Genomic DNA, 15,070 nt, shown 5'->3' with positions numbered 1-15,070 from the left:
AACAACTGGATTATCTTTCTAATGTTAAGAACTTGAGTAAGAAGTTGTCTTTTTGTTATCAGAAATACAACTTCTTATCTACTGACCTCATTTTGTAGTGTTCAGAGAGCTTTTTCCCATGCAAAAACACTGTTTCCTACATTAGAAACAAATTGTGTGTATGAAAAACCTCCTTTTTAAAAAACAAACAACTTTTTGAAGAAGCTGTGGGAGTTAGCTTGCTTCTTCAGTCCTCTCCAACTTCTTGCCCAAGCCCTAAAAGTATGAGATAACGGAACTGAGCTCAGTGCTTTGTGTATTTTTCTTCTTTGCCCTGTCATATGGCACAGGTTGAAAAGCATTTTGATTGGATCTCTGTCTTTCTGGGAGCTTTGGATCATTATGGGATTCATTTTGAGAAGACAGTGTAGGGTTCTTTTCTTACAAGTACAGAGCTTGGTGGCATAAGGGATAAACAAATCCCAGATTTGCTTCTGAATTTCTGACAAAGGCTGCCACAGCTGTTTGAGATGGAAACATCATTCAGTTTCAGGGATAGGAGCTGGTTGGCTGTAAAGCTCTTTATATCACTCTCTTTTGTTGAGATCATCATCTTGAATGCTTAGTTAATGAGTCAGGTTTGAAATCTTCATTGTTTTTCATTTCCCATATTTCCTCTGTTGTGGTTGTTGGTTAACTTTCCTGAGGTGTTGATTGTCCTTTCGGATTTGTAACTTCTTAAAGTTTTCCAGTAGGTGTACAGATCCTTGTATTGCAAATTAAAGCCTGTGAGCAGTAGCTCTGTTTTTCCTTAGTTTTTGTGGGTGCCTTAGAAGCAGTCCTCAGGCCTTGGAGGCACCTCAGATAACACACTGATAATACCTCAAATGCACCTACTAGGCAATGTGTCATCTGGTTCGTTTCATCCTGGCATGCATTAAAATGTTGGAATTGTGTTACTGCAGATATATAAGTATGGGAATAGGTTCAAATATAAACACATTCACACGTGAACACTAAATACAAGCACTGTGTCAGAAATTGTCATTTGAGGCCTAACACTGAACAGTTCGGCAAGATGCCTGCGATCTCTAAGACAAGGTCTGGATGCAGAGGGTGATAACTACTCTGCATTTGGATTCTGTATAAACAGTGCAGGAGTTAGTACACTAGAAGTTCCACCCCAAGCCTCTTCTCTCCAACGCTAGAGTTCTCAGTTGCAGCTGAGGTTTTGTCTTAATAACTTTAAGGAAGCAAATATATAGCAACATATGAAATTGTGGAAACTAGCATAGTATTACTTTGGTAGGTTATGTTCTGGTCTCCATATGCAGTGTCACTGAACTTGGTGGAAGCAGTACAAACAACAAAATTGTTAAATTATTTTTAACAATATTTTGAAAAGTTTTATTTTAAAGCAATCTGAAAGCAATATTGAAGTTATAAAATTCAGATTTGTTTGAAGTTGCAAAAGAAAAGTCTTATGTCCTAGAGATGCTCTCTGTGTTTTCTAATGCTTAAGGAATTGACTGACATTAATATTTTTTCCTATTACTCTCCTGTGAAATGTCATTATACTTACTTTGTTTTAACTATCTGTTCACTTTGAGATATCCATATTGGCTTGTTAATTTTCTGTTTACTTAAATGTAATGGTTTATAAAAGGTAATATTGCACATTTTTCAGAAAAAGATTTAAAAAATCATTTTGAATTTGTTTCTCTATCTCTGTTCCAAGGCGAACAGTTTGAAATGTGTATTTCAAAATACAAATATGGAGGCATCTAACCTAAAAGACATACTCTGAAAAGTAATTCAGAACATAGACCATGAAATAACATGCTTGAAAAAAAGATTTTTGCAAACTTTGTTACAGTCAAGGTTCTTACTTTAATTATGTTCATAGGTTATAACAAAGATGTGTGATTGCTATGAAATAACTGTTGTAACTCCTGCTTTGAAATGAATTTTGATACTTAAAACTAATTAAAAGAAAGATGTAAATCCTTGTACTAGAAGCAGATTGCTTCTTCCCCATAAAAAAAAAAAACAAAAACACAACCCTCTTGTAGAAAGATTTAGTAAATGTGGGAGGAAAGAAGGCTGCTATGTGTTCGAGTTTTTGTCTTATTTTGCTTTTGCATTGAAAACTCTGCTGTGGATTTGTTTAAGCTATGAGCATGAAACCTCAAACAATAGCAGAAGGGGAGATATGAATTTAGTTCTTTGGTTGTCATCATCCATGTTGTTACTTTTGAAACTCATTTTTGAGTGTTTAATACCAACTAAGTTAATTGCTTCATTGCTCTGTAATAAGCTGCTTTAATGGGCAAAGCACCTCATTCCAAACATCCTTCTGCAATAAATAAAATACTTTTAAAAAGATTGTTTTTCTAGCATTGCTGCTGTTAATTTTGATTTTAAGGCATAATCATATATAAATATTAAACGGAAAAGTCAAAGGAAGCTCGCGTCTTTAGAACATTAATTTTTGTCTGTCACTAGGATAACAAAATGTGTAGCTCTCAGAAAAGAGCTTGCCTTTAGGGTAACTTACATTTTTATGATCATGATAATTAAATAATTAATGAAATTATTCATTGTCCAGCGCCAGATAGGATCTTTTTGACATAAAGAAAAGAGACCAAAAAAGTAGAAGTTGAAGGCTGCCAAAAGAAAACCCTACAGACTAACGTTCTAAAATACTCATAACAAAAAATATTTTACTGAATTTGGTAAAAATGCTATTTTAAAGGAATGCATTGAAAGTGTTTTTTGGTATGTGTAGCTATTTTATGTGCTGGCAGCCTCAGTCTTTCCTGTAATTATCCTGTTAGTAAGTGTGAGGTGTGCAGAAGTCCCTCTAGCCTTCAGGAAGGAAAGTTTGGGCTATACTTAGAAATAAATCTGAATGAATCATATTCAAAGGGAGCAGAACTACCTGTGATGCTCACAGTTGTAGGATCGTATGGCTGAGTGCTTGCCCCGAGTATGCAGATCACAGATCAGCATTCAATGCGGAGTTTCCTTGCTGGGAGGAAATGACATCCACCAAGAATCCTGAGTGATTTTGGTACTGCCCCTGGGATGAGGAAAGCAGGTTCTTCCCTTCTCTGTTCTTGCCTTGCTCGTGTATTCTCGCATTCTGTCATTGCTGAGACTGAACTGAATAGGGAAACAAATTTGTAAGAGTGTTTGAGGAAAGGGTTAGGAAGGATTTAAATTTTTCATAGGCAGTCACTGTGTAATAGGCATAAATAGACCTTGAAGCTATAGCTTCCCTTTTGCGTAAGCACTTCAGCTACCTCTTTCATGTTCTCTTTATGGATCACTGAAGCTTAATGTTTCTTTCCTTTTCCTTTTTATTTCCCTGAGGAAAATGGTTTTTAAGGTACTGGCTACAAAAGAGAATGGGTATGGTGTTGAATTTGTTCAAGTAGGGAGACTGAACTGAGTGTGACTGAACTTTGTTGTGTCCTAATTGCTTTATTTTGGTCTGTGGAAAACAGGCTCTGCTGCCAGTTTCTTTTCCATACAGAATGAATGTGGTGACTGCTGGTGAGTGTTGCAGAGAGTGCACATGTGTGCTGTGAGGACTGGCGGTGGCTCTGGTTAGGGTTTCCTCCAGGCAAGTGTTACCTGATGAAGATTTTTCCTTCTCCATCCTAGTTTGTTGCCTCTCTGGGTGTATCTACACAACTCTTTGTGAGGCTTTAATATAGATCAGATCCCTGATACCATGCAAAATTTTGTTTTCTTTTGGATAATTGTTAATGGTGTAAGCTGAGGGATCTGGCTTAAAATGAAGTTCAACAAAAAAAGAGGTGCTTTCTCTGAGTACGTGCTCTTTCACTGTGAAAATGCTACCCAGTTCTGACAACATAATGGCTTTTATGGTTACGTGGTGAGTCAGATAAGGGAACTGATGTGGCACAAAGTAGTTTCTTCCAACCCTCATGTGTTTTTCAGATATGAGTTCCTTGATTCTGTTTCCCACATGGCCACAAAGAACACTTGTTCCAGCATGTCAGAGGTCCAGCGGTGGAGCAGAACAAGTGACTCAAAAGGGATGAGAAGAACTCGTTACAGCTTAAATAGATGCCTAGCCACTACTTCAGAGCACACTTAAGATATTTAAGTCCTTAGAGGGAAGTAGGAAGGCAGGTGTGTCATTTCTGATCCATTACTAGATTTGGGTTTCAATTAAGTGTCATATTACTTGGCCTATTTAGCTATGTGAGTACATGCCCAGGCGCGCATACAGACACACAGGAAAAAGCTTTATGGAACGTTTTTCTCCTGAAGATTTAGATGAGCAGGATGGAGATCATGTGAATCCATATGTTTCTAAATACTACAGTAGATCTAGAGTATTCTTTTAAGTTATCTGCATAGTGAAAAGTGGGAGAATTGTAATCAAGAAAAAGTATGCTTCCCTCAGTATCTTTAATTATGATCCAACTCCTTTATATCCTAGGTCCATGCATTCTTTTTACTTACTGTTTTTTGACAATAGCTATGTGCATTTACAAGGACAATTGTTTTCTCCATCCATCCTTGCTTTTCCTCCATACGGGCTTCTACTCTGTTAGATCTCATTTCAAATACTTTAGGCTTCATCTTCAAGTAAGATGATGGTGGTACAGTGGTGTTTCTTGGTTTATATTTTTTCCCTTACATCCATAAAGCTTTTGTATGCCAAGTATTGTTGTAGCCATCTTAAGCTAAGTGTGTATTGGAGTGGCAAGAAGTGTGATTCCTTATTACGTTCTTGCATCACTTTTTCACTTTGTGGGGTCTTGTTGGGTGCCTGTTTTCCACAGTGTCTACAGTGCTATAGAACTGATGTCTGTGTATCCCTTAGTTGAAGAGTACAATGAATCATAGTTTCTGTTTTTGCAAGAGCTTAGATAACGTTTGGAAAAAGAAAGTATGAAAATAAACAGAAATTAAATTGGAAGGGAATATGCGATTTTCATTTTATCGTCTGTATAGAGATTGTTATAATTTAATACTGTGTGAACTAAGTTTTCTGTTACTGTCTTCAGCAGAACCTCCAACAGCAGTCATACCATATCATCTTGTCAAACTATGGAGCCCTGTACATCAGATGAATTTTTTCAGGCCCTCAATCATGCTGAACAAAGCTTTAAAAAGATGGAGAATTATCTTAGACACAAACAGCTATGTGATGTGGTGTTAGTTGCTGGTGATCGTAGGATTCCAGCTCACAGGTAAGCTTATAATGACCTGAAGCAACTTTTTATTAATTTACAAATGTGTCTTCAAAGTTTGTGTTCTTTTTGGAACATTCTAAAAAATTTGGAATACTTTAAACATGCTTTAGCTTATTAACATGTGTTTGGAAGCTAAAACATAATTTGTCATAAGTGATACAGAGTCAAAAACGACCATGATGTTCTCACATTCTACTTTTTGTCTTGAAGCATACAGTTGGATGTTTGCATAGCAAAGTAAGTCTCAAATGCACCTTCATACTATTAAAAGCAGTAGTGGCTTTTGTACAACAGAATGGAGTAAACAAGTTTTGTTAGACTAATTTTTTCTTTGTATTTCTAGTTAAGTTCTTGGATTCATTGTTAGTAATAAGGACAGTCTGTCCACATAGTTTTTTGGGTACCGTATTAACAGGAGTCTTTTGACAGTAGACAGTTAAGTCTTAAAAAGCAAAATTAGATCAAAACTTACCATCTGTTTTTCCATGCCAGGAGAATACTTCAGATTATTCAACAAAAGTATTAATAACAGAAGCATATTACAGTATATTTGATGCACAGTTTTAATAGTTTAAATAGGTATTTTAATAGTTTAAATAGGTATAAGTAAGCTGGGCTTCATAAAGTTATTTGTACAACAGAAATAGTAGCCTAAAGCATTCTTATTTTCCATTGCCGATTTCTCCCATCACAGTGAAGCTGCAGGTTAATAAGGCAGTAGTTAATAGAAGGATGAGGAGATGTTGCTGGTTTGGGTTTGGTATTTTTCTGGGGAGCAGGCAGATAGTTACACCATAAATTGTTATTGCTTTCTGAGTGAGCCTTCATTTTATGAAACTTCATTCTTCTGAAGATAAAAAGCACACCTTATTGCAATTAATAAAAGAAACAGGTGGTCCTGGTCTTTACCCAATCCCTGATCCCAATTCCTTTGTAAACACTTCTGTGGAAGATAACAATTTTTTCAGAGGGATGAGGGCAGTGCGGTTGAACAAGCTGATTTTATTTTCCTTATGGTTACAGAGTTGCATCCGATCAGTCTTTGTCATATTCAGATTCATCACAAAATTTCATCATTCCAATGGAAAGAGTAAATCAGATGGAAACAGGGAGTGCTTAGTGCTCTTGTGAGGAATAGTGTGTGCAGGTCTGGAGCCCCCAGTACAAGAAAGACAGCTGTTGGAGAGGGTCCAGAGAAGAGCCACAAAGATGATCAGAGGAGTGGAGCACCTCCCCTATGAAGACAGGCTGAAGGAGCTGGGCTTGTTCAGCCTGGAGAAAAAGAAGGCTGCGGTGTGACCTCATTACAGCCTTTCAGTACCTAAAGGGAGCCCACAAACAGGAGGGGAATCAACTCTTTGAAAGGGTAGATAACTGCAGAACAAGGAGAAATGGTTTTAAGTTGAGGGAAGGGAGATTTAGGTTGGACGTCAGGGGGGAATTCTTTACGGAGAGAGTGGTGAGGTGCTGGAACAGGCTGCCCAGAGAGGTTGTGGATGCCCTGTCCCTGGAGGTGTTCAAGGCCAGATTGGATGGGGCCCTGGGCAGCCTGGTCTAGTCCTGAATGTTGAGGTTGGTGGCCCTGAGTGTGGCGGGGGGGAGGAGCTTCATGATCCTTGAGGTCCCTTCCAACCTTGGCCGTTCTCTGATTCTGTGGATTTGCACCCACTGAAGTAATTTAGAAGTCAAAGAACTTTTGACTGCTTGCTCAAAATTGCTGTAAAAAATAGTGATTAATAGATAGAAAAAATAGTGATTAATACCGATATAATCTTACTTCCTTATGTGGCATGGTAGCATATTTGCAGTATACAGTTCTGGGGGTTGAGTTTATTTAATGGTTAAAAAGTGCGGAAATAGTGCAGAGGACAGCTGCTAATATCTTGTATGGACTGGAAGAATTTGTTGCAAGATGAACAGAAATAAAACATTCTTTATACTAAAAAATTCTTTAATGTGGTTCATACTTGTTTCTCATTTATTTATAGAATTGACTTTGCTTTCCCAGTTTCTGCTACTGCATCTATTTCTGTAGCAGTGAGTGCGTGCTCCCACCTGTTATTTGCATTGTTCTCTTAGGAGGCAAAGCTTCTTGTTGTAGTTAGAATGTTTTGTTTTAAATATACGTAAAAGTTAAGGCCAAAGAAGTGCACGTTGTGCTTTTAGCAGGAGGTGGAAGCCTTACGCTTATCGTTGGAGCAACCTACAAAGAAGCTTTGTCTTTTGCACAGTAAGTTATTTCTCTTACTGTTTTGCTTTTCCAGACAAATATAAGAATGACTTACAGTCCTCATCTCAGTATATTCAAAGCACATCACTGAAAATCAAACTTTTCTGTTGCACAAAAGATAAATGTGGAAGTGTTAAAGTTGGCTCATATTTTTACAAAACTTCAGTAAGATTGACTAAGGTAGCCTCTGTTGTAAGGAAAAAAAGTGTAGGATTTTTTTACTGTCCGTCCAAATTTAGACTTATTTAGCATTATCTACAGATAGGAGCACTCAGTGTATTTTATCATTCTATTGATTATTTAATCTTAAGACTTAATTAGTAACAAAACATTTATTAAATAGATGCTAGATTAAAGGCTTGCCAGTAGAAGGCATGGAAGAAAATAGGAAGTTCATTTACAATGGACAGTGCTTTTTAAATTAAAAATTGGTAAGAATGTTTTTCCACTGTTATTAATTCTTCTCTCATGCATGGAGTTTGCAAACTATCTCTTTACAACTTGCTATGTCTAATATCTTCTACATTTTTTTCTTAATTGTCAGTTTCTACTTTTGTTTATATTTGAATGTTCTGAAGTGTATAAAGTAGTTAGAGAAAAGAGCAGTGAATTTGGTATTTGACAATAGTAAAGAAGACAAGTAATAAATTACTGTAAAATTCTGAAGATTTTTCATTTGAATCTATTCAAAGAATTAAGGCTCTAAGTCTACTACAAATAAGGGTAGCATATAGTCTTCCTGAACATGGTGTTCTCTATTCTTTTAACTGTTTATCTTTTCAGTCTGTGCTGAAATTATAGCTAAGAAATTCTTCAGTAAATCAAAATTCTAAAATTCTTCCTAATTAGAAAGGGGGACAGTTCTCAACAAGGGAAAAGTGCATTATATTCCCGCTCCCTTAGCCTGCACCTTCGTAAAGAAATTTTGCTGGGCTCTATTAAATGTCAGAAATGGAATCTAGTTTTTCATATCAGATGGTAAATGTCTCTACATTCCTGTTTATTATGCTCAGCTAACTGTAGGCCCATAATAAAAAGTTTGGTTTAGTTTCTTATAGCTTGGTGTTCAGGACATTCACTTAAGAAATGGGATGCCTCAGTAAATTCCTGTCCAGAGAGGACTTAAAGCCTCTCTAAAGACTTAAATGTTGTTGATACTGACAGATGAAAGTATAAAAGGCACCAGACAGAAGACAAATGGAAGCTTGTGCAGTCTCATAGTTAAGAAACTTGTCTGGAAGAGTACAGATCTTGGTTTGGAAACTTATTTTTACTTTCATGGTTATTTACCTGTGTACTTCTTTTCATATGATTTAATACTTCCTTTGTTTCACACACTGTATCATTTTACTTTGTAATTATTTCATTGTTGTAATCACATGTTTACAAAACTTTTACACAGTGTGTGTCTGAAAAATCAAAGTACGTACAAAAGTAGTTTTTTTGTGTTAGGTATTTGTTGCTACTGGCTGGGATAGTGTAGAAAGAGTTTCCTAAATTTATTGCAACCATCACTTCAGTGTGAAAGTGGCAAAAGAATTTTGAAAAGTTTGATTTCCCTGGATGAAATTTTTTACATTCATCTGTATTTTTTTTTCTACATGAGAGAATCATAAGTTGGACTGAATGATCCTTGTGATTCTTTTCCAACTTGAGATATTCTGTGATTCTGCATTTTTCTGCAGAGCAAAGAAGAGAAGGCAATTTTGTGGGTATAATTCAGTAACCAAATTCTGCAGTTTTACCTTTGTAGAATTTGGCAGTTGCTGGTAATTAGATAAGGAGAGTAAAAGTGGAATATGTTCTACATAAACAGGAATACAGTGCCAACTGCATTATAGCTGTTTCTTTCTGACATTTGGTACTGTTAGAGACTTCTGTAACGTCACCATATGCTGATTTCAGGTATTTGTAGGCATTCTGTAGGCTGGTTTTGAGAGAAATATTACACTTAGGGGAAAAAGGCACTATAAACTCAGAATACAAAAAGCATAATTTAATTTTGTAAACTGAGGAAAGGCAGTATTTTTGGCATGCATAATTTCCAGTGAACTCTTGATGCAATTCAGATATTTTAAAATTAATAATTAATCAGTTGTAGAGAATCATTTGTAAATGATGGCATAGACTAACAGGAAGATTGGGGATTTTACTTTTAAATGTCATTTCTAGAGTCATTGCTTAGATTCTCTTTTGAAACAGTTAGTTATCAGAGCTTTTTTTAGTAAAAATGTCATACATGAATGTAATATACATGAATGTATAACTGCTTCACAATATATAATCTGTATGTAGGAATGCAGTTTATTTTCAGACCAAAAAAAAAAAAAAAACATTTGATAGAAAAATCAGTTACGAGTAGTGAGACTAAGGAATCAATGAAAAGTGGATGTCCAGTGACATGAGTAAAGTAGTAATTGATTTTTATTGACAAGTGACAGAAGGGACAAGAGACGAGAACAGGCCAGTTAACTGGAAGTCTGCCTTGGTTTTTTCTTACTCTATCTCAGTGTCACTTGATGTGTTTCTTTGAAAGTAGTTGCATTTAGAGAATTATAAGGATGCTTGTTGTCTAAAATCAAAACGAAATTATTACCAGTATAATTTATGCATTTGCATATTACTTGTATTAATCCACTCTCAGGCTGCACGTGCTGTTTTGGCATATGCAAGTCATTCTCAGGAAAGCAACACTCTGAAGCCTGTCTACCTTCTCATGATTCTTAACGGAAGTTAGCAAAAGAAGGAAATGAATTGCATCTTACATTTTTAATAATTTCTTTTGGAGGACTTCAAGACTGGAAATCACAGGGACCTTGCTGATACCACAGCTGGTAGATGGTATTTGGCATTCAGCAGTTGTTGCTAAGATATGTACAGTCCAGTCATTTACTGAATAATGGTGCAGCAAACTGAAATAGTTGTACTGTTAGAAAAACAGAAAGAGGTCTGTGTCAATATTAGGTGTTAGGTTCTGTTTCCCATGGCAGAGTCCTTTCTTTTTCAAGCTGCATTCCACACAAATTCAGATCAGTACAGAGACTGAATACTTTAAGCTGCTTGTTTTTTATTAAAAAGAAAAAAGTTAAAATATTATTATCATTCTATCGTTATTTTGATGGGAACTGAAAGTTTAATACTATTTTAAAATCTTGTATGTTTAAAATATTCCTTTTTCACATGCATTCCTACACAACTCTATTCAGTTAGTGAGTAAAAAAAAAACATTACTGGACTGTAATTCTGTCCAAATGGTCATCAGTCAAAAGATGTGCAGGAAAAAGTAGTTGAGAACAGTAAACAATTTATTACTTTGCAGTTAATTAACCAAGAGACAGTTCTTTGCAGTTCATTTTGCATTTAATTAAGAGGCAGATCTTTCTAATTTATGACTTCAAGTATGCACCTGCAAATCCTTTCTATTGATATGTTTGAGATCTATTCCTAAGCACTGGTGCTTACCTTTTCAGTGAATTTTACTCTTTTGAGGTTTCTGATCTCCTTCATCTTAGCAAGCCAATATAAAGACTTCACAGAATAAAGTAACATTTTCTGAAGTATGGGATTCATTGAATGTATGCATATATGTCTGATTTAGTGTTTAGCAACCCTGTCCCACAAGCAGGGGGTTGGAACTAGATGATCTTTGAAGTTCCTTCCAACCCAAGTTATCATCTTCTTTCTCATGCACTACGTGCAGCGGCATTGAAAAAACGTGGAATATATGCAACAATAATTCAAATGTGTGATAAGCAGTACCATGTTTGCCTACTCTGTATCTTTAAATACTCAGAATTGTTAAAAATAAAAAAGCTCCATACATATTCACAAACAACATTGCTATGTTAATTAGTTTCTTCTGTGCAGCATATTCTTCTCCTTTTGGGGTTTTGTTGTCTGCACCCTCTCTGTGCTGATTGTGCATAGTTTTGTCAGCAGTAATAGTCGATGAATATATGTGTGCACCAAGAAAAAAAGTTTTAAAGCACTTTGAAAAAGGACTAGCAAGTCAATCTTTCACATTTAGAAAAAGTAACTGATATAATACAAATGGAACTCAACTTTATTTCAGTCATGTTTATTCGTATTCACCTTCTAATTTCTGTGGTTTTGTGGGTTGTGTCCATGTTGACTATTAAAAGTCACTGAGCTTTGAAAGAGTAATTCGTTTGCTTCAACAGCGAATGTAGATTCAGTAACAGTACTTCATTATTCATAGAGGGGAACTGGAGTGTGGAGCCGTTTATCAATTTAAAAATGTTTTTCTCACTACGCTGTTTCTCTAAAGGGCAAAATAATGAATCATAAATTAACAAACATCAGATTGACTAAGCTTTTTTTTCTTTTCTTCTCTTTGTCTCTCATTTTCTCCTGCACTATGTGTACAGATTGGTTCTCTCCTCCGTTTCGGACTACTTTGCAGCAATGTTTACTAATGATGTAAGGGAAGCAAGACAGGAGGAAATCAAGATGGAAGGTGTGGAGCCAAATGCATTGTGGGCTCTGGTTCAATATGCATATACAGGTAATTAGAGTGAAAATAGGAATTTTGTCTAATGAATTGGCCTCCTGTGAGCATTGTATTCCATTACTAGATAAGAAATACTCTTAGGAATTTACATAGTTTCTTACTTATATTTAAAAAATTGATTGTTGCTGTTACCTAAGGTAACATGGTCAGATATGGTTTCTCTGATAATACTACATTCTGATGGTTTACAAAACATCTTAATATTTTAAATGTATCTTGACTGAAAAAGGAATCTTATTAGGTTTCCCTTTCCTTGCATCATTATAGATATTAATTTTGAAAGGCTGGTTACCTACTGCCAAAGGGGATATTTTCCAAGCCTTATGTTCTGCCACATAATCTGTAAATAATTCTCTTGTGTGTGAGTTTTGGGGAGTTTAACAAATCAAGAAAGCGAAATTATATCATCTACTTTTTAATATCGATAGGTCGCCTTGAATTAAAAGAAGATAACATTGAGTGCCTGTTGTCTACAGCTTGCCTTCTTCAGCTATCTCAGGTTGTAGAAGCATGCTGTAAATTTCTCATGAAGCAGCTTCACCCATCCAATTGCCTTGGAATCCGATCTTTTGCTGATGCACAGGGTTGCACTGACTTGCACAAGGTGGCTCACAATTACACTATGGTACGTTGTTATTTTAAGCATCACCCACTGATTTTAGTAAGGAAAATACAGAATGTTTCTCTGAGTAAATACTAATGGTTTTCCCCCAGAAAGCCTTGATCATTTTTCAAACAAGAATGCACATACGTTACCGTGATGAGAAATGACAAAATAACTGCAAAATTGCTGGCTTAGAATTGGAAGAAAGGAGGCAGGCATAATGTTTCCTGTAGTGATATTGGGATTGTGTGACGTGCATTCAATAAAATCTTTCAATGTCTAGTTTTTATTTCTGTCAAGCTAAAAACTATAAACTTAACAGTTGGCAAGCTGCTGTTGTCTGGCCCAAAATAACAGATGAATTAATGGAAAAGTGTCATAATGAGCAGGTATATTCAGGTTCTGAGTTACACCTGGGGTATGAATGTGGACATTCACAGAAAAAGATTCTGCATTATACTTCTTTGCAATGGAATAGCAGCATGGCATCAAACAATTTGATCTCAGGCTGTACAATATGTGGTTAAATAAAAAATAAATTTGTCAATGATATTTTCACAGCTGATTTAAAGAAAAAACTGACCTGCTAACTAAATGAAATTTCGTCTTTTTAATAACCATCCTTCTGTTTTAATGTAGAATGTTTTTTTACTCACAAGCATATTCTAGTAATATGCAGAACAGCAGAAGGAAGCAGGATACTTATCTCTGAGTCAAGTCAGTTCATCTGTTATTTGCAGATTTTTGTGAGGTATTTTCCTCTCTTCTTGATAAAATTTCACCTACGTAAGCTCTGGGACCTGAATGAGGGTACAAAGATACTGCATAAGAGATGTGGGAAATAAGATAGTACTTAACAAGCTCATGTGGCTTAGAATTACATTATCACTACGCTTAGATGCAGGGGGTGTAAATTTTTGTCTTGTAATTACTATTAGAAACTCATGGCTTTCTGTTTGTGTTTGGTTTGGTTTATTGTTTTGGGTGTTGGTTTTTTTTGCAGTTTTAAGAAGTGCTGTTGTTTTGTATCATTTTTTTCTTGACTTAAAATATCTAGATTTAGTATGTATAACAGCTTAAAGTAGCCGTCTTTCTTCCAATAATACAATTTTTCCTCAATGAGTAGATCTATTTAAAATTACTTACATGTTGAAATTTACCAAAACAGGTCATCAGTGTGCAGATTGTAGCTTATATATTTGTATTTTTGACCTTCATTATGCTCAAACAAAATTGAGAAGACTACCATTGGATAGACAGTCAGATGAAACAGTAAAGATAGATGTGCTTTGTGCTTTTGAGTATTAAAATTAATGCAGAGAGAGACAGTGTTTAAAAAAAAAAAAAAGCAGAAAAAGAACCTCCCTCCTTTGACCTGTTTGTTCTTTTTTCAGAGTAACCTTGTGTTATTTCCATGTTCCTTACAGCTTTTATCAGCTGGCTGACAAAGATCGGAATAGTAACAAGCGTTAGATCAGTGTAGGTGATTTTAGTCTTACTATTTTGATTGGCAGTTCATGATTTTTTGTGGGGAAAAGAGGCTATGGACTTTCTCAAAGCCATTATTTTAATAGCCTTTTGTTCATATCACAGGAATATAGTTCTTTGCCTTTTGGACTTTATTTACTTCAGTGGCAAAATTGTGGCTTTTTAGGCTTTGGTGTGGATGAAATTTAAATCAGGTGAATTTTAAAAAACCATTTTTAAAACTAATTAGTTGTGCTAGATGGATTTTTCCCAAGGCCTTTTTTAATGTTGTTTAGTTCCAATGGAGATGTGAAATTGAATTTTTGTAATAATGAGTAATAGAGAAGCAGCTTCTATGGTTCAAAATGAATGTTGCTATGGAAACTGCATAGAAATACATAGTCCAATTGAATTGTCAATTAAAATAAATCCCCAAGTAATTTCATTTGTTTAAAAGCTTTTTGAAAGGAGGAAATATTCAGCACTATTAAGTGCTGGCCACTTGATGTTCTTTCCATTAATTGTTGGATAACAACAGTTACATACATCAGTAGTACCTGTAAATTGTTTGGTGAAACATGATGTAATCAATTAGGGATTATGCTGAGCAGTAGATACTTTGAGCATTTTCATGTAATTGTCCTTCTTTCAAACTTTGTGAAGTAGGAAGTAACAATTTTAAAAAATAGTTGTATTTTAATTTATATATGTTATTTTCTATGAGTTTTCCTTTGAATGTAAAAGTAGATTGCCGTATACTTTTGTCCTCAACTAAAGCAACTTCTCAGTTTTAACAGTTTTTAAGAGATGCAGATATTTTGATTAGCATATTAACAGATTCATTAAAATAGAAGTTTATATGAAGATCAGAAATTAAAATGAAATTAGCATTTGGTTAAATTGAAGGACCAACCAGTGAGTTATCCCAAAAGGCCTGCTTTTGTTAATAGACCTGCTCTGTCTAAATAATGCTCATTAGTGTCATTGGAAAATACTAGCATGATTTTATGGCATGGCTTTAA

The 15,070-nt window shown here is 35.3% G+C and overlaps 1 protein-coding gene across 5 annotated transcripts in view; it reads left to right on the top strand.

Annotated features, from left to right (window-relative positions):
• The window catches only part of KLHL5 (kelch like family member 5), a 49,397-nt gene that overhangs the window by 17,526 nt on the left and 16,801 nt on the right, over positions 1 to 15,070 (top strand). For 3 of the 5 annotated variants that reach the window (XM_031588487.2, XM_031588489.2, XM_090139554.1), the window contains 3 exons: positions 5,028 to 5,213; positions 11,835 to 11,971; positions 12,406 to 12,602. In XM_031588487.2, the coding sequence (XP_031444347.1) occupies positions 5,071 to 5,213; positions 11,835 to 11,971; positions 12,406 to 12,602 (477 nt within the window). In that variant the 5' untranslated portion in view covers positions 5,028 to 5,070. The remainder of the gene's footprint in view (positions 1 to 5,027; positions 5,214 to 11,834; positions 11,972 to 12,405; positions 12,603 to 15,070) is intronic. The other 2 variants (XM_031588488.2, XM_031588486.2) reach the window with 1 other exon arrangement.

Source organism: Phasianus colchicus, chromosome 4 (assembly GCF_987193195.1).
Source record: "Phasianus colchicus chromosome 4, bPhaCol1.hap1.1, whole genome shotgun sequence".
In the NCBI taxonomy this organism is placed as follows: domain Eukaryota; kingdom Metazoa; phylum Chordata; class Aves; order Galliformes; family Phasianidae; genus Phasianus; species Phasianus colchicus.
The sequence above is the reverse complement of the archived record's forward strand: the minus strand, read 5'-3'. Positions and strand labels throughout refer to the sequence as shown.